Source organism: Panthera uncia, chromosome D2 (assembly GCF_023721935.1).
Source record: "Panthera uncia isolate 11264 chromosome D2, Puncia_PCG_1.0, whole genome shotgun sequence".
In the NCBI taxonomy this organism is placed as follows: domain Eukaryota; kingdom Metazoa; phylum Chordata; class Mammalia; order Carnivora; family Felidae; genus Panthera; species Panthera uncia.
Genome location: NC_064818.1, coordinates 59836639 through 59855689, shown reverse-complemented (window position 1 = coordinate 59855689; position 19051 = coordinate 59836639). Strand labels below are relative to the sequence as shown.

At 46.3% G+C, this 19051-nt stretch overlaps 1 protein-coding gene across 2 annotated transcripts in view; it reads left to right on the top strand.

The window, feature by feature from the left end:
• Positions 1-19051, top strand: part of SH3PXD2A (SH3 and PX domains 2A) — a 244086-nt gene that overhangs the window by 74005 nt on the left and 151030 nt on the right. For both annotated transcript variants that reach the window (XM_049645686.1, XM_049645687.1), the window contains exon 3: positions 16925-17000. In XM_049645686.1, coding sequence (XP_049501643.1) covers positions 16925-17000 — 76 coding nt within the window. The remainder of the gene's footprint in view (positions 1-16924; positions 17001-19051) is intronic.

Here is a 19051-nt window from a genome sequence, read left to right as displayed (position 1 = left end):
CACACACACACACACACACACACACACACACACACACACACACACACCGGTGTGGGCAGGCTCATCTTAGGCTGGCCTCATCCTCTGTGGGGAGGCGGATTTCTTTGGCAGTCTGTCCCACACACAGATGTGTCTTTGACCACAGTTCCATCCCATGTACTGGCCAGATTTATCTTTCTAGATTCCCACTTCCACAGGGTTACTCCTGCTCAGCATCTTCCAGGGCTCCCTTTTGCCTGGAAGAGGAACTCCAGGTTCTTCCTCTCGGTCTCAGATGACCCCTCCAGCCCTGCCCCTCACACTGTCCAGTGCTCCCTGTCTCGGGCCTAGCACCCTGCCCCTCCAGCTGCACACTTTCCTGGAGACAAGAGGAAAGCAAGGTCACAAGTAGAGGAGGACTGACACACTGGGGTGTTGGGAGGGGCTGGGGTAAGCTCCAGTTCCACAGAGGAAACCACGCCTCAGGCTCTATCCCCAGGGCAGCTCTACCCCTCCTACCTGAAGCCAGGCTCAGAGCTGACTGCATCCCGCCCTCTGACCCTGCCCCGTCTGCCACCAGCCTGCCAGGTGGTCAGCTGCCCTACCATCATGCTCTTCCCTCTTGGCCAAGGGGAACGTGAGCGATCTCACATTGGGACAAAGCACAAGAGCTTTAAGAAGTGAGGCCTATGAAGTTACAGGTGAAAGACTCTGAAGTCCTTTCAGCCATTGTCAGGGTGGAGTAGCCTGGTTGATGGCCCTGAGCAGCTTCCCAGAAGCAGAAAGGGCTGTAAGGGTAGGGGCGCCTGGGTGCCTCAGTCGGCTAAATGTCTGACTCTTGGTTTTGGTTCAGGTTATGATCTCATGCGTTCACAAGATCGAGTCCTGAATTGGGCTGCACACTGATAGCACAGAGCTTGCTTGGGATTCGCTCTCTCCCTCTCCCTCTTTCTCCCCTGTTCCTGCGCTCGCTCTCACTCTCTCTCTCAGAAAAGAAATAAATAAACTTTTAAAAAGTGTATTTAAAAAATAAAGAGATAGGAAGGTAGCACTGGAGTCTCTTCACCGGGAAAAAACGTGACCCCATTTATCAGGTACCTACAGCAAGCCAAGTACCACACTCACCTGTGTTACCACATTGAATCCACACATGACCATGGGCGCCTGTTTTTACTCACCCCTAGAGGGTGGGGTGGGTCCCAGAGGGGTTAAGCGGCTTGGCCAAGGTCACCTAGTTAGGAAGGAATAATTTGGAATTCTGACCTTTCAGAGCTCAAGCATTCCATCAGTAGCTAGAGTATTAGTAATGGTAAAACAGTACTGAGAGAGGCGACTGCTTCTGGTTTCTTCTGTGCCTGTTAAAGCGCTTTGCAGATATATTTTCTCTGTTCAACTTTGCTTCGGCCAATGGGGAGGAGAAAAATAGGCTTGACCCCATTTCATAGATGAGTAGACTAAGACTCGGAAAAGTTAAGTAGGAATAATTGTGTTTGGCATTTCACAGCACTTTCTCATGTGTCTTCTGTTTGGATCTTCACAACACGTATGGGGACGGGACAGGTATTTCTACTTCACTTCCATAGTCACCCACAAGCCTCAGCAGGCTGGAACTAGAACCCTCCTCTCTTGACTCCCATCCCCTGCTCTTTCTCCCAAGGCTGTGGGTCAGCGTTGTGGGGGGTGGTGCATGGGATGAGCCCACAGGGTAGTTTCAGGGGGAGACAGATATAGCCACCAGTTTGGTCACCTTCTAGACTTGAGGAGGTTTCCCTGGGATAGCTCCGTCCCGTATGCCTTTGCTTTCTTTGCTCTGTGTGCATCCTGCCTCGGGTGTTGGGCTATCTGCCCAGACCCCACCACATTAATGTCAAACATGTCCTAGGCAGCGCCCACGCACCTGATGAGCTGCTGGAAAAGCTGGAGGCCTCCTCCCCAAGCCCAGCCCACGCACACCAGCTGGACAGCTCCCCTAGGGCCCCTAGATGCTCATAGCCAGGCCTGTCTGTCCCCATACTCTCCCTGCTGCCTCCTTGACCTCAGGGCTGGAGCGAGCTTTGCCAGGCACTAGGGACCCAGGCTGGTGCCATGACAAGAGGGATGATGAAAACAGTAATGATAATGTGTTTGGAGCTCTTAGTCTGTGCCAGACCCTGTACTAAGCACTTTACACACGTTGTTTCTTCTTGCCCATCACATCAGGCAGGTTCTGTTACTGTCCTCATTTTACAGATGAGGAAATCGATTTGAATCCAGATCTGACTGGCTATGCACCACTGGTTACTCTTATTCACATTTTTCAAAATGGTGTGTAGGTCCCACTGTGAATTCAGGAATAGACCTTTGGTGGTGTGTGGGCACATGCTTTTATCTTTCAACGGTTATATATTGTTTCAGTGTGTGTAGGTGTTAGGGGTTGAAGTCTTTCGTGTCCCCCCCCAATTCGGATGTTGTAGTCCTAAACCCCAGTGCCTCAAATGTGGCCTTATTTGAAAATAGGGTTGTTGCAAATGTAATTAGTTAGGATGAGGTCATAGTATGGTAGGGTGGGCCCCTAATCCAATGACTGGTGTCCTTGTAAAAAAAAAAAAAAATTGGATCTAGACATGCACACAAGGAGGCTACCATGTCAAGATGAAGACAGAGATCGAGCTGATACTTCTGCCAACCCAGGAACACCAAGCATTGCCAACAAATTGCCATCAGAAACTAGAAGAGAAGCCTGGACACGGCCTTTAGAAGGAGCCAATCCTGCCGACATCTTGATCTCAGACTTCCAGCCTCCAGAACTGAGATAGGACATTTTTGTTATTTAAGCCACTTGTCTCTGGTACTTTGTCACAGCAGCCCTAAGCTAATACATTAGAATACACACACACACACACACACGCACGCACACATTATATGCTTGTGATTTTATAGCTACTCTTGCTTTGGGTGGGGCTTATGATAGCTGAATAATGGCCCCCAAAGATAGCCACATCCGGATCCCCAGAATCTGTGGATGTTACCTTAAATGGTGAAAGGGACTTTGCAGATGTGAGTAAGGATCTTCAGAAACAGAGAATAGGAGGCAGGAGAGTCTGAGAAGGAGCTGGGACTACAGAAGCAGAATTTGGAGTGATGTGCTTTGAAGACAAAGAGGCTGCCAGCTGAGGAATATAGGTGGCCTCTAGAAGCTACAAAAGGCAAGGAAACAGATTCTCCCCTGAGACTTTGGGAGGGAAACAGTGCTGCTGACACTTTGATTTTAGCCCCTGAAGACCCATTTCAGACCTTCTGACCTCCAGAACACTAAGAAAATAAATTTGTGCTGTTTGTTCTTGTTGTTGTTGTTTATTTATTTATTTTGAGAGGGACAGAGCATGAGCAGGGTAGGGACGGAGAAAGGGAGAGGGAGAGAAACCCAAGCAGGCTCTGTACTGTCAGCACTGAGCCCGATGTGGGGCTCAATCCCACAAACCGTGAGATCGTGACCCGAGCTGAAATCAAGAGTCGGACACTTAACCGACTGAGCCACCCAGTTGCCCCAAATGTGTGTTGTTTTAAGCCACTAAATTGTGGTAATTTGTTCTGGCAGTGATAGGAAACTAATATCCAATTTAAATAAGCATTCAAGTTTTTCCAGAAAGGATCCCAAAGAAAAACACTTAGGTATGGATCCTATGTGGACAAGGGGCTTGTACACACAGTTGGGCAACCCTTTCTGTGCTGTCCAGCCTCCAAGGGGGAAATGCATGGCTTTGGGAAGCCCCATGACCTGGGCCTCACTTTTGCCTCAGTCGCTCCTTTGCTGTGTGTTGTTGAGCAAGTTACCTAACTTGTCTGTGCACCTGTCTCCTCATCTATAAAACACAGGGCTAATAATACCTACCCTGTGGGTGGCACATAATAATTGCTCAATATTTGAATTCTTTTTGACTCTCACAACAGCCTGGAGAGGCAGGCAGGGGAGGATCAATTCACTGGGCTTTTCTGAGCAGACAGTTCCTGCTGGTCACTTGCCCTGTGTGGTTGGTCACAGTGGGTGTGGAGGCCAGGGCACTTGTGAAACTCCCGGGGCTCCTTAGTCTTGAGATCTCAGCTCTGGGAGGGCAGGAATGCTCCTAGTGCAGGGTTTGCAGAGTCAGACTTGGAGTCAAGGAAACTTTTCTCAACAGTATGCTCCAATGGTCTTTGTACACAGGATGCCGGTGGCTTCTCGAGAGGCTACCTTGGATTAGGCAAGGCCACATTGACATTTGTGGGCTCCCTGGAGAGACTGATGATTTGCTGTTGCCTCCAGACTGGTGGTCTTTAAATACGTGTTCAGAATGTCTTCAGCATCTGTGGGAAGCTGGCTGGAGAGAGTGAAGTCCCCCTCCCCCAGCCTCCTCCCCTGTCCTGGATTTTTCATCTCAAACTCATGCCAAACCAAGAAGTTACCAGACCCAGCTTCTATAGATAGCAGTTTAGTATTATTTCTTGAGCAGGCATCTGGAGCATCTCACCTGCCATCCCCACCCCAGAGTCTCCCACTACATGAGGCACCATCCCTGAGTTCTAGAAATGACACCGCCTCTCCATCATGTCCCATTTCCAGTGACACTTGAGGATGCCCTAATTGCCCTGTGGAGTAGCACTCCAGGCATCTGCCCTTATCCTGCTCCACTGCCAACTGTGTGGTCATCCCCAAATCACTGGAATTAATGATCAGGGGCCTCCACCCTGGATCCCACCACTTTCTCTGAGATTTCATGGCAGCAGTCCCCGGGATTCATGAACAAGGCAGTTCACTCCAATCTGACTGCTTCATCTAGCAATCCTGACACTCCCAATGCCAACCCTTTGTATTTGCCATTCCTGCCTTTTGAAGGCCTTTCTCTCCTTTCTGCAAGGCCTAGCTATACCGTGTCCTCCTCTGAAAGGTCTGCTTTGCTCATCCAGCCATACCGATCTCATCCTGCCCTGAACTTCCATTCTGTGGCTTTATTCATCTCAGCAAGGTGACACTCATCTATCTAATGGTACTAAGTAAATCTCCTGTGTCCATGTGGCTCTCCCAGCAGGCAAACAGATCAGGGACCATGAGTGTAAGTCACTCTTTCTGAAATACACTCATCAGTGCATAGGATGTTATAAGGTAAAGCCTTGACTGGGAAGGGAGGATTTGAGATAGCGAAGGTTTGCATATTTTCCCAAAAATGGTCAAGGAAGATTTCTTTGACTCGTTAAGGACTTTGGAAGCAGGGTTGGGCCCACTCTCAAAGTTGGGGTGTGCTCCAGTGTCCTGTGTTTTGGCTTCATGGCCTGGGCCCATCCTCAGCAACCAAATGCTCCAATGCCAGGCAGCTCCTTACCAGGATGGATGTTTCTGCTCTGCATCCTGTCTCTCTCTCCCTGGATGCTGCTTCCGGGATATGTGAGGTCTGTTCCCTAAAGGCTGTAGTGGTTTTGATAAGAGTGGTTTTGATCCCTCCTGTCTACCCACCCTCAATCTGACCTCATCCTGGGAACATTCTGAGCAACTGCCATGCAGCCTCATGCCTGCACAGCCCCTTTCTGTTTATAGAACACGCCTGCCCCAGAATCTCGTCTGGGCTCTCATATCTGCCTCCTGAGTTACATCATCTTCCCCATTGCATAGACGAGGATAAATGCCTTGCAAAAGGTCACTCGGTCAGCTGGTTAAGTTTGGAGCCCAGACTCCAGATTCAAGTGCTGTGCTCAGTGCTGTTTGCGTGGCTGCTCCTGGGTTGATAACGAGAGAATTTCAGTGATTCCTCTCTAGTTCATGTCCATGCCCCGCTGGTTTTCCATGCCATAAATCCAGGAGATCTTCGCTCTCTCTCTCTCTTTTTCTTTATTGTAAGAAATCCATAATATAAAACTTACAATTTTCTAAATTGTGGTAAAATATACATAACATGAAATTTACCATTTTAACTTCTTTTTTAAAGATTTTTTAAAAAGTTTATTTATTTTGAGCGAGAGAGTAGGGGATGGGCAGAGAAGGATTCAGAGACTTCCAAGCTGGCTCTGCACTGCCAGAGCGGAGCCCAACTCGGGGTTGAACCCATGAACTGTGTGAGATCATGACCTAAGCTGAAACCCAGAGTCAGATGCTTAACTGACGGAGCCACCCAGGTGCCCCCCCCCCCATTTTAACCTTTTTAAGTGTACAGTTTATTGGCATTAAGTACAAACCACATTGGGGTGCAACCCTTGCCACCATCCTTCTCCAGAGCTTTTTCATCCTTTTTTCTCCTTTAAAGGGGCTTAGTTGGGGCGCCTGGGTGGCTCAGTCGGTTAAGCGTCCGACTTCGACTCAGGTCACGATCTCGCGGTCCGTGAGTTCGAGCCCCGCGTCAGGCTCTGGGCTGATGGCTCGGAGCCTGGACCCTGCTTCCAATTCTGTGTCTCCCTCTCTCTCTGCCCCTCCCCCGTTCATGCTCTGTCTCTCTCTGTCTCAAAAATAAATAAACGTTAAAAAAAATAAAAAAAATAAAAATTGTATTAAAGGGGCTTAGTTTTTTATACCTTCTGGGGGTTAATTTCTTTTTAATGAGGGTGTTAGAACCTTTCAAAGTCCCAAGGTGTGGATCTCTTGAAGGTTCTCATTGATCTTGTATATATCATCATATTGCTTGTGGATACTAATGGTTTTACTTCTTCCTTCTGAGTCTCTCATTTATTTCTCTTGTGTTAATGCCTTGGCAAGGATCATTAGTACAATAATGGAGAGACGTAGAGATAGTGGCAATGTTCTTGTTTGTCCCAGAGTTTCTTCCCTAGGGATTATTTTGGTAGATAAACATTTTCAGATTAAGGAAGTTTACTCCTATTTCTTACTTGCTAAAAAAAAAAAAATCATAAATGGATGTTGAGTTTTATCAAATACTTCATCTACCTATATGAGAATAATCATTTAGTTTTTATTCTTTTCCTTCCTTCCTTCCTTCCTCCCTTCCTTCCTTCCTCTCTCTCTTCTTCCCTTCCTTCCTTCCTTCTTTCCTTCCTTCCTTCCTTCCTTCCTTCCTTCCTTCCTTCCTTCCACTGAATTTATTCATTCAGACCGTGGTAGTCAAGAGACTGGGTTTGAAGGCAGAATACCTGGCTTTGAATCCCAGTTCCATACCTTGCTAGTTTGGGCAAGTTATTTAATCTCTCTGTGTGTTGGTTTCTTTCTCTGGAAAATAATAACACTTACCTTAAAGAGTTGATATGCGAATTAAATGAGATAAGCCATGTGAAAATTCTTAGCACAGCGACTAACACAGAGTTCTCAATAAATGTTATTTTTACTATCAAGCATTTATTGAGCACGTGCTTTCTACCAGGACCTATGCTAGGTGCTGGGACCTCAGAGGCAGGGTAATCACATGACCCCATTCACCAGTACAGTCCTGGAAGTCCTGTTTTACACCTGTTATCCTGACATAATTATTCCTAGCATTCTCTTCTGCTCTCAAAATTTCCAGGTTTGGATGATCAATTATTTGTTCACCAACTTACAGATGAAGAGATCTATGCATTGTGGATGTGGAGGACCTGCTGGGCCTCATTCACAACTGAGCTTCCCAAACGTGTAGCAGAATTATGGTTGTCGTCAAGGTAGACGTTCTCAGAGCCCCGTAGATGTCACAAGTCTTTTCCGTGTCTTCCTGTTTGTGTTTTTGCCCACAAGAAATCTGCTGCCATCATTATTAGCTTTGTTCCTCTGAATGTAATGTATATTTTTCCTATGGCAGTTTTTTAAGATTTCTCTTTATTACTGATTTTGAGTCATGTGTTTATGATGTGAATTGGTGTAGTTTCTTTTGTTTCTTGTGTTTGAAGTTGGTTGAGTTTCTTGGGTCTCTACGTTCAAATGAGAACTCACAAAGGAGGGGCTGCCTGGGTGGCTCACTCTGTTAAGTGTCCCACTTCAGCTCAGGTCATGATCTCACAGTTAATGAATTTGAGCCCCGCCTTGGGCTCTGTGCTGACAGCTCAGAGCCTGGAACCTGCTTCGGATTCTGTGTCCCTTTCTCTCTGCCCCTAGCCCGTTCATCCTCTCTCCCTCTCAAAAGTAAATAAACATTTAAAAAAATTTTTAAAAAGGAAATCACAAAGGAAATTTTAAAACTTAGAAATGAATTTAATGAAAGATGTGCAAGACCTCTGCATTGAAAACTACAATACATTGCTGAATGAATGGTAAGATCTAAATAAATGGAAAGATTTACCATGTTCATAGATTAGAAATCTCAATATTGTTAAATAGTTACTCTCCCTAAGTTGCTCTACAGAGTCCATGCAATTCTAATTTTAAAAATTTCAGGGGGGATTTACGTGTTTTATTTTGTAGAAATTAACCAATTTATTCTGAAATGTGTTTAAAAATGCAAAGAATCTAGAATGACCAAAACAATTTTGAAGAAGAAGAAAAAGTTTGATGTCAAGACTTAGCTAAAAACCTATAGTAATCAAGAAAGCATGGTGTTGGTGTCAGGATATATAAATCTGTCACTGGAACAGCAAAGAGAATCCAGCAGTAGTAGACCCACACATATATTGTTAATTGGTTTTTGACAAAGGAGTCAATAGAATTTAATGGGTGGAAAGATAGTCTTTTCAACAAGTTTTTCTGGAATGATAGGCTCTCTTTACCCTAAGAATTATGTATTGAAGTTTGATATTTCATTTGAACAGAGGACCCTGCTGAACCTCCCCCCAAAAGGATTCGCTAGTAATTGTTTTAGAGGTGCTCTCCAGTCTCAAATCCATGGTTTTTATATCTTCATGTGTAAGTTCAGGGTTGTGCCACAATTTTGAGAGCCACGAGACACTAGTGTGATGACCCCTACCCCAGATGGGTAGCCAGCACTGGGCCTGGTACTTTGGGGTGGAGGAACAGAAAGAAAACATGAAAGGAGATTACTTCTAGGATGGCTGTATGATGAGCTCTCTCCCTAGTGAAACAACCAAAAATGATGAAAATCTTTTCTTTCTTTCTTTTTTTTTTTTTTTAATCTAAGTCTCTGGAGATTATCCTAAACAGACAATTGAAATGGCAAATGGAGAAACATTTATTTAAGAAACTAAATTTCAGTAAAAATGGCAAGTGTCTGTGGCATTTGACCCCCAACCGCCCCCAACCCCCACCCAATCTCAGCTGATGTATGTAGCCGTCAACACAGGGCTCCCTCTCCCCCCAGGTCCCAGTCTAGGGCTACTATAGTAATTGTAACTAGTAATTATAACAATTATTGGACTTATAACATATATAAATGTAATATATATAATAATAATAGTACAAAAAAAAGAAACAGACTGTAGTTATATAGGATTAATGTTTCTTTATCTCACTGGAACTAAGTTATAAACCTAAAGTAGATCCTGATAAGGTAAGGTGTATACCATAAGCCCTAGGGAACTATGAAGAAATAACTGAAAAATATAGTGAAAAAAATCATTAAAGGAATTAAAATGTTATACTAGAAGACAGAAGAGCTGTAATGGTTATACTGATATCAGACAAAATGGACTTTAAGACAAAAATGTTACTGCATAAATGAGAGAGACATCCCATGTCCATGGACTAGAAGACTTAATATTGCTAAGATGGCAGCACTCCGCAAATCCATCTGCAGATTCTGCCCATGTATTCCTGTCACATCCCAGTTGGCTTCTTTACAGAAATTGACAAGCTGATCCCAAAATTCACATGGAAATTCAAGGGACAACACATAGCCAAAACACTTCTGAAAAAGAAAAAGAAAGTTGGAGGAGAGGACTCACATTTCCTGATTTCAAAACTTAATATAGCAAGAGAATAACAAGACAAGCCACAGACTGGGAAAAGATATTTCAAAAATTTGACATGACTGTTATGCAAAATATACAAAGAATTCTTAAAACTCAACGATAAGAATGAAGTGCCTGATTAATGGATAGGCAAAGTTCTGAACAGACACCTCAGCAAAGAAGGTATTTGGGTGACAAATAAGCATATGAAAAGGTGCTCAACATTATATGTCATTAGGGAATTGCAAATTAAGATAATAATGAGATACTACTAGATACCTGTTAGGATGGTGAAAGTCCAAAACATTGACAATACCAAATGCTGGTGAGGATGTGTAGCAATGGAAACCTTTGTTCATTGCTGGAGGAAATACAAAATGGTACAGCCACTTTGAAGAGAGTTGGCAATTTTTTACAAAATTAAACATATTCTCACTATACAATTCAGCAATCACCCTCTTTGGTATTTACCCAAATAAGTTGAAAACTTTGGTCCACACAAAAACGTGCACAGGGATTTTTATAGCAGCATTGTTCATAGTCATGAAAACTTGGAAGGAATGAAGGTGTCCTTCTGTAGGTGAACAGATAAATAAATTGTAGTAGTCAGACAGTAGAATATTATTCAGTACTAAAAACCAAAACAAACTATCAAGGCATGAAAAGACATGGAAGGACCTTATATGCATGTCGAAGAAGTAGAAGAAGCCAACCTGAAAAGACTACATACTATATGATCCCAACTATATGACATTCTGGAAAAAGTGGAACTATGGAGACAGTACAAAGATGAGTGATTTCCAGAGGTTAGGAGGAAGGGGGTGAATAAGAAGAGCACAGAGGATTTTTAGGGCAGTGAGACTATTCTATATGATAGATCATAATGGATACATGTCATTATACATGTGTCCAAACCCATTGGATGTACAACACCAAGAGCAACCCTACTTTACATTATGTACTTGGGGTGAGAGTAATGTGTCAATATAGTTTCATTAGTTGTAACAAATAGACCACTCTGGACTGGGATTTTGATGGTGAGGGAGACCAGGAGTGTGTGGGGTCAAGGGATATAGGAGAACTGTATGTACTTTCTGTTCGATTTTGCTAAAAACCTAAAACTGTTCTGAAGAATGAAGTCCTTTAAAAAGAAAACAACTTGGGGCACCTGGGTGGCTCAGTCAGTTAAGTGCCTGACTCTTGACTTTGGCTCAGGTCATGATCTCACAGTTCTTGAGTTTGAGCCCTGCATCAGCCTCTGCCTTGACAGTGTGGATCCTGCTTGGGATTCTGTCTCTTTCTCTCTCTCTGTTCCTCCCCCACTCATGTGTATGCTTTCTCTCTCTCAAAATAAATAAACTTAAAAAGAAAAAAGAGGGGGCGCCTGGGTGGCTCAGTCAGTTAAGCATCCAACTTCGGCTCAGGTCATGATCTCGTGGTTTGTGAGTTTGAGCCCTGCATCGGGCTCTGTGCTGACAGCTGAGAGTCTGGAGTTCAGTTCAGATTCTGTGTCTCCCTCTCTCTGTACCCCTCCCCCATTCATGATGTCTCTCTCTCAAAAAATAAATAAACATTTAAAAAAATCAAAAAAGAAAACAACTTAATGCAAAGCTATAGTAATCAACATGGTATGGGACGGCAAGAAGGGTAGATGTATAGATCAAAGGAATTGAGTTGAGAGTCCAGGAATAAACCTAAATGCTTATGATGAGCTGATTTTCTACAGGGTACCAAAACCATTCAAGGGGAAGTATGCTTCCTCTGGGGCAATGTGATGAACTTGTACCAAAAAAATCACAAAAGTCTGGGTGAAGTACTCTAATAGGGAATGCAAACCAGGAATGCTGTTAGAGTTCAAAGAAAGGTGGTGGTGACCTGCGTCTGGGCTGGTCAAGGAAGGGTTTCCAGAGCAGATGCCTCTTGATAAGGCCATCAGTGAAGGAAGGGAAGGGGAAAGTACATTTTAGGCCACAGAGGATGGGAAATTTAAGAAAAGCCACACGTATTGCTATTTATTGTCCCTCTCTGTCTCTGTGATCCTCCTGCTGTGTCCCCAGCATCTAACCCAGGGACTGATAAGCCCTCAGTTAGTAGAATGGACAAACCAGTTCTAAGGTTTCCCTTCATCCTTCATGGTCCCCGGTGATACTGGGTAGCCTTGCCTCTTTTTGAGGGGAGGTTAAGAAACCACCACCTCTTGTGGTAATGTCCCCTTTGTTCCTGAACTGGAAATGGTGACAGGATTAAGGCTTGAGGGTTGGAGCCCCAGAGCGGGAGTGGCCGGGAACCCCACCCTCGCGAAAGGGTGAGGAGTCGGCCTCTTGGGTTACACGTGTGCCCCAGCTGGGCTCGGGCCCACCCTTCTCTCTCCTCAGTGTTTATTGCTGCTCAACCCTGCCCAAGAAGAGCTGCCGAGTCAGCTTCCCTGGCTGGGCCAGCTCTTGGATTTGAGCTGCTCTGTATCTCTCACACTATCCACCCCTTAGATAAACAGCCCAGCATCCTCCACACGCCGCGAGGTTCTGATGTGGCTGCAAAGAGCTGCATTAGCCAGACACCTCTCTCTCTAAGAAGGACCCTGGCAGTGGGCCCTGCTTTTCTTCCAGCTGAGTCAAGCCCTTGCTGGAGTGACAGGGGAATCCACTTCCTGCCTGAAAAGGTGGCCGCAGCGAACTCCAGGCTGGGCAGGGCCTTCCTGCCTCACTGCCCACGCACTCAGTCCTGGGCAGGCCTCTTCACACGAGGCAGCCCCCTCAGCCTTCCATGTGAGTGTTTTAATCTGTCAAAGCCAGCCCTGAAACCTGGGTGCTGACCAGGCTACAGACCCACTTTGCCTGGCTTCCTGGGGGGAGGGCATGGGGGGGGGGTGACATTCAGATTGTATATCACACATGGCCCAGATGTTTATTCCATTGCCCACCACTCTGCCATACTGTGCCTGCACAGAGATGACGAACCGCGCAGCTTTGCAAGCCCTCAATCCCGAGTAAACTCAGCTGGGCCGCCTTTGCTTGGTTTGCTCTGGAGTCTGAACCAGGGGATCTGCTTTCTTTGAAAGGTGACCTGTAGGCAGAGAAAATGTCACCTTCAGCTGGTGTTTCCTTTTTGCCTGGCCGCTGGGCCTTGGGGATGACAGGGAGGGCAGATGCTGAGGCTCTGTGGCTCGGCCCTGCTGGTGGGGTTTGGTGCCAGGTGTGGCTGGACTCAGCTCCTGGGGGCTGGGGAGGTGCGGTACAGGCCTGCTGGGCACTCATGGCTCTGGAGAGGACCCGTTGACCCAGTACTCTGGGCAGATGGGTTTGTCTTGGCCTCTGGAGGGCCCAGACTAAGCCAGAGAGGGGAAAGTAGAAAATGTGTTAGAGAAGGAGGAGGGGGAGAGAGGCCAGCTGCAAAGCATCCTCCAACAGGCCTTTTGAGGGGAAATTCAAATCTACGGGGCTGTTAGATGACCCCTGCCTTCCAGGAGACACGTGAACCCACTGAGGCAATTCACTGCTCTTTGGCAGGGAAGGCCCAGGGAATGTGACTCTGCCAGGACAAAGCTGGCTTCATCTCCTACAGGAAGCCTTCCCTGACCTCCCCCTTCAGAGCCTACAGGATCCTTTTCATACATCCTCACTGTTCCCTGTCACTCCAGAAATTGCTTGTCTATTTCTAGCACCACAGCAAAACCTCACAAACTTCCGAATGGGGCCCAGGAAACTGCATTTTTAACTAACACCACGCACCCCCCCCCCCTTCCAAAGATGGTTCTGGCATCTGCAGACTTTAGACTACACTTTGAGAACCATCTTGCCTCAGTAGAGCCTCTCCAGTAAAAATATAATATGAACCACATGTGTGATTTTAAATTATCTAGTAGCCACTTAAAAACATAAAATAAAACAGGTGAAATTATTTTAAAAGTATTTTTATTTAACATGATATATCCAAAATATTATCATTTCAATATACAATCAACACAAAAATTGTTAATAAGACGTTTCACGTTTCTTTTGCACTAAGTCTTTGAAACCTGGTGTATATTCTACATTTACTACACATCTCAGTTTGGATGGGCCGAATTTCAAGCTCTCAGCAGCCACACGTGGCTAGTGACTGTCACATAGGCAGAACACCTCTAGAGCTGTGCAGTGAGTACGGTCCACGGGCCAGCAGGTCCAGCATTACCTAGGAGCTTGGTAGAAATGCAGGTTCTCAGGCCCCTGCCTGGACCTATTGGATCAGAACCTACCTTTTCACGGGTTGGTGAGTACATCATACGCATGTTGAAGGTGTGATGCCCTGCTCTACACCTAGATTGTGAGCTTCGTAGTGTAAAGACTATAATTTAACTTATCTCTAGCATCTAACAGAGGGCCTGGCATCTAGGAAGCGCACAGCAAATGTTTTTGGAGGAAAGGAATGAATGCATGAACCCTGCCTGCCCCCTACTCACTCCCGTTGGCCCCATATTCCCCGTGCACTGAGTGAGAGTCTCAGAATCTTAGGAATCAGAGAACAAGTCTATGTCAGAGCTGACAGGACACTAAAGTTTTTAGAGCCTAACTTCTTCGAGCCCCAACTTGGGTTAATCCCACAGTTTGTTGGGCACGGGCCACCGTCTTTCAGGACAAGAGCGGTTCAGTGAGGGCAGACCACACCACACCAGGGCGCGTTGCTGGGCCTGCCTTCCTTCTCAGACATCTCTCTACTCTTCCTCAGAAATTCTATAGAGCCATTGCTCGGAGAGACCGTAGGCCTGGCCTCTACATATTAGTTATCCATAAATTTATTCTCAGTCTTCTTCCAGAAAAGATTTAAGGCACCTCTAAATATGCACAGATTCCAACAAAATGAAACAAAAAATAGAAATAGTAGTAAGGAAGTGTGCATAGGCACATGGACAAGGAGGTTTCCTCTAGCACGATTACCTATGGTAAAGTCTGAAACAACCTACATATTCACAGTAGGAGGGTAGATAAATAAACTATGGCACATCCAAAGACCGAAATTCTAGGTTGCAGTTAGTTATGGTGGTGCTGATATGGAAGTATTCATTGACGTGGAAAAATGTTCACTATAGAATGTCAGAGTGTTGAGCTTATTTTATTTACATGCATGGAAGAATGTCTGGAAAGGATATATACCCTAAAACATTAATGTCACTTTTTCCAGGGGAGGAATTATGAGTGATTCTCATTCTCCTTTTGATCACCCACTGCTTCTGTAATTTCTGGTTTTTCCCTTCAGTGAACATGAATTTTTATGTGATACTGAAATAAAATGTACTGAACAGAATATGGGTGAGAAAAATGGGAAAAGGAGAAAATGGGAATTCTACTGGGTATTGAATTTGTTTGAAAATGTATCAATTAAGGAAAAAAATCCTAAGTACAGGTTTATAGTGTTGTGTCCCGGTGGGTATATTTCCATGAAGTAGGCACTTATTAGATGTTTGAGAGATAGACTTACAACATTAAGGTTTGAAAACTCATGAGCCAGCTTTTGTTAAATTTCAGTCTGTACTCAGGAAGTGAAAGTTAATAATGGTGCAGTCTCTGTCTTGTTTTGAATCGAATCCGACCATGACCCGCCCTTCACGTGTGGGCTCTAAATAGCCTTCGTGCCTGTGTGTGTTGGATGATGATTGTGCAAGAGAGCATCCTGAAATCATGTGTTAGTGCTGGGTGAGGGTGAGGGGTGGAGTGGATGGGAAAGAGCGCAGGTGCATGCACACGTGTGAAATCTAGCACAGGACTACTTTCGCCACCTTCATACTGGCACTTTGGTCCAAGCCTCCATCATTAGGCTCCTGCCTGGTATCCTGCTTCCACCCTATGGCTCATTCACCACCGTGAAGTTAAGCTGTCCTCCCAGTGATACGGCCCACCTCTCAGATCTCATTGACTGTACCTCAGCCCCTGCTCGCTCTACTCCACAGCAGCCACACTGGCCTTTTCAGGCTCTTTTTGCACTTCCCGTTCCCCCTGCTGGAGCATTCTCTCCCTTCCTTGTGGCTTGCTTCCCCACCTCCTGCGGTCTCTACCAGATTGCCATCTGATTCCTAAGATCTTTCTCAGCACGCCATACCAAGGAACAACTTCTGTTGTGCTCCAACACCTTACCCAGCTTCATTGTTCTTTATAACATTTATCAGTACATATTTGTTTGTTTACTGTTTGTTCCCCTCCACTAGAATGTAAACTTCCTGAAAGCCGGGACTTTGTTGCTTTTCTTTCTGGCCATGTTTTTGGTGTTCAGTGCTCTAAGTAGGTACTCAATAAATATCTGAAGGAAGGAATGGACTTCGGATATCATGTGACTGATCTTCCTCATTTGACCAAGGAGGGGCCTGAAGCCCTACTGAGCAAGCTTCCATGCCTTGCCCAGGGTCACACAGCTGGGGCAGCAGGGCTAGATCCTGCCCTGGTCATTCTGCTTCAGCCTGTGCCTTGGAAGGAAGATTAACCACACACACAGGGGCTGTGGCCTCGTCCATCCTGTCTCCTGTGTGTTTTTCCAGTTTATGCAGAATTTCAGCCCAGAATAGCAGAAGAAAAAAATAGTTGTTCCTCCAGAACCCTGGAAACTCTTCCGGTGGGTCTGTCCCTGGAAAAACAGCAGCAATCTCAGGGTGGGAAGGTAGGAAATGGAGGAGGGGGTCTTACCGCGTGGGGGCAACGGGCTGGGTTTGGTTTTATAATTAAAATAACATCTGAGTCTGTTTCCGCAGAGCAGTTCTGGAAGGTGGGTGGTCTGTCTGAAGTATCAGGTGGGGCCTTCCCCTGTGCTGGCCCAGGATGGTTTGAGATGGCCAGTGGCTAAAGGGCTCACCTAGCAGATAACATATGAAAGAAGCTGAGCCCAAGGAAGGCTCTGGAAACCCCACCTGTAGCCTGGCCTGGAAAGCCTGCTGTCTCTACCCTGGTCTCAAGAGGGGGCATCTTCAGATACTTCTCTCTATGCCCCCACGCCTCCTTGAGATTGTTCAGACACCCCTTTGATGCATAGAGAGCTCTGGCCTCCTCTCTCTCATGCCCCATGTGGTTTATTAATCGTCTGTGAAATAGGAGATTGAGGTGTCACTCATCCGTGTGAGGGCAGTGGGGCCCTGGAGCAGTGGAGTGGAATGGGGAAGGGACTCTGAGGGCTCTTCCAGTCTTCTGAATCCTGTACCTCTGTCTGTCTGGCTTCTCAGATGCAGCTTTTGGATAAGTTTCCCATTGAAGGTGGCCAGAAGGACCCCAAGCAGAGAATCATCCCCTTCCTTCCAGGTAAGCTTTGGATGGCCCCACTGTTGGGATGGGAGGCAACCTGGGGAGAAGTATTTCTTAGGCTGAGAAAAGGCTGGCTACACGGCACTTGGGAGGCTCAGCCGGTGGCATCCAACTCTTGGGCTCAGGTCATGATCTCATGGTTTGTGAGACTGAGCCCCGAGTCAAGGCTTGGGATTCTCTCTCTCCTTCTCTCGCTACCCCTCCCCTGCTCTCTCTCTGTCTCTCTGTCTCTCTCTCAAAATAAATAAATAAACATTAAAAAAAAAGAAGAAGAAGAAAAGGCTGGCTACTAAGCCAGAAATTCTAGGCAGGGTGGGCCTAGGAATCTTCATACTAATAACTTCCCAGAAGATGGGAAGCCCCTGATTATGAAGGCCACTGCCACCACAGGGACCTCTCCCACTGTCCCAGGCCACCTCTATGCGTCCGGGCCATGCAACTTCTAAGCAATTTCTTAGGCTCTGGGACTTTGGCTTCCTCTTTCCAGAAAGCACAGACAGATCAAGTCTTCTATGAGAGGATGAAGAACTCCAGGCTGAACTCTTTCCACTAATCCCATTGTAATCATAGAGACCCTTAATCTAAGCACGCTCCCCATGTCCGATCTTGGGTCCTCCTGGCACATTATCCAGCCGAGGCTCTGAGAGCTTACATAATACAACCTGTGAGTTGGCAGAGTCAGGATTTGAACCTGGGTCTTTCTGGCCATAAAGGCTATTAACCACTACACCATTTTGGAACATGTTCAAGGTAATTGATTATGTATAATTTAGAGGAAAACTTCCCAGATGTGTCATAATCTACTGTTGCTATGATGTCTTAAATTGGTACACAATTTATAGCTTACAAAGTGCTTTTTTTGTTATTGTATACAAATGTCCATACTGAGGTATATATTCTGATTTCTGCTTGAGGGATAAAGATGTTAGGGTTCAGAGATGTTAAGTAACTCCTCATAAATGTGGCAGAGCTGAGTCTTCTCCAGTCTGGGCTCTTTGCCCTAAACCTGACCCCAGATCCTCTGCCTTTCCCCAGGCCAGTGAGCAGGGCTGGGTTACAGTGGGCCTCGCCCCCGTTGCTGTTGGGCCCAGCAGTGGCAAAGTCAGTGGGACTTTCGCAAGGAGCGGGGTCTCTGTCTCATTACTCTCTGACACCCCGTCAGCCTGTGGTCAGCACCTACTTGGTGACTTGAAAACACATGCAGGGGCACCGCCCTCAGTGAGTTGGTCCTCTCTGAAAGGTGGTCCTCATACACCCACATCTGCTAAAGCAGCGGAAGACAAGAACACGCATTGCTGGCAGTCCTGTGAGTCTTGTGCTAAAATTGCAGACAATCACTTTAGCTATGGGGAAGAACTGCCCTTCCACATCCCACGGTTTGGGCAAGATTGGAACCAGTCAGTGGGGGTATAGAGAATCTCACCCCTAGGCTTCTTCCATGGAGGCAGAGGACTGCTTCTCCGTCACTGGCCGAGGAGTGAACGGAGGGGACTTCCATGTTCTACCTGGCTTTGCACTGAGTCCTGAGGAAATTTGGAATGTTCAACACCTAGGTTTGTATGACCTTAGATGCTGCTCCAGTACACTCCAGATGCTCTGCCCCCCCAAGGACCTGGGAGCCCAGCTGGGATGCTGTGGACACAAGTGTCCCAGAGCCAACATGAGGCCAGGGCGGCACCCTGGTATCAGAGGTGGGCTTGGCCTTGGGGCATGAAAGCTGCTTATTTCCTCGAGAGGGATGGGCTTTTTCTCCCACTGGTGGCCAGTTCTCCAGGGAAATATCACCTCGTCATCATTTGTCTGCAGTGAGGGGCTCAGCCTATGACAGGCCCTGGGATAAGTTACCTGGGGCTAGGGGCTGGGATGGGCTAGCGAGTCAAGGGAAGATGTAGCTGTGTTGCCTTCATCTAAGGAGCCTTCAAGCTACTAAGAGAGGTGAGAGAGGCAGAGTCTACTCCCTAATCAGGGAACCAGTGCAGGCAGGAAGTGACCCTCTCTAGCACGGTGCTGTTCTGAGTGTCTGGAGTGTGTCATTGTGAGCTGAGGAC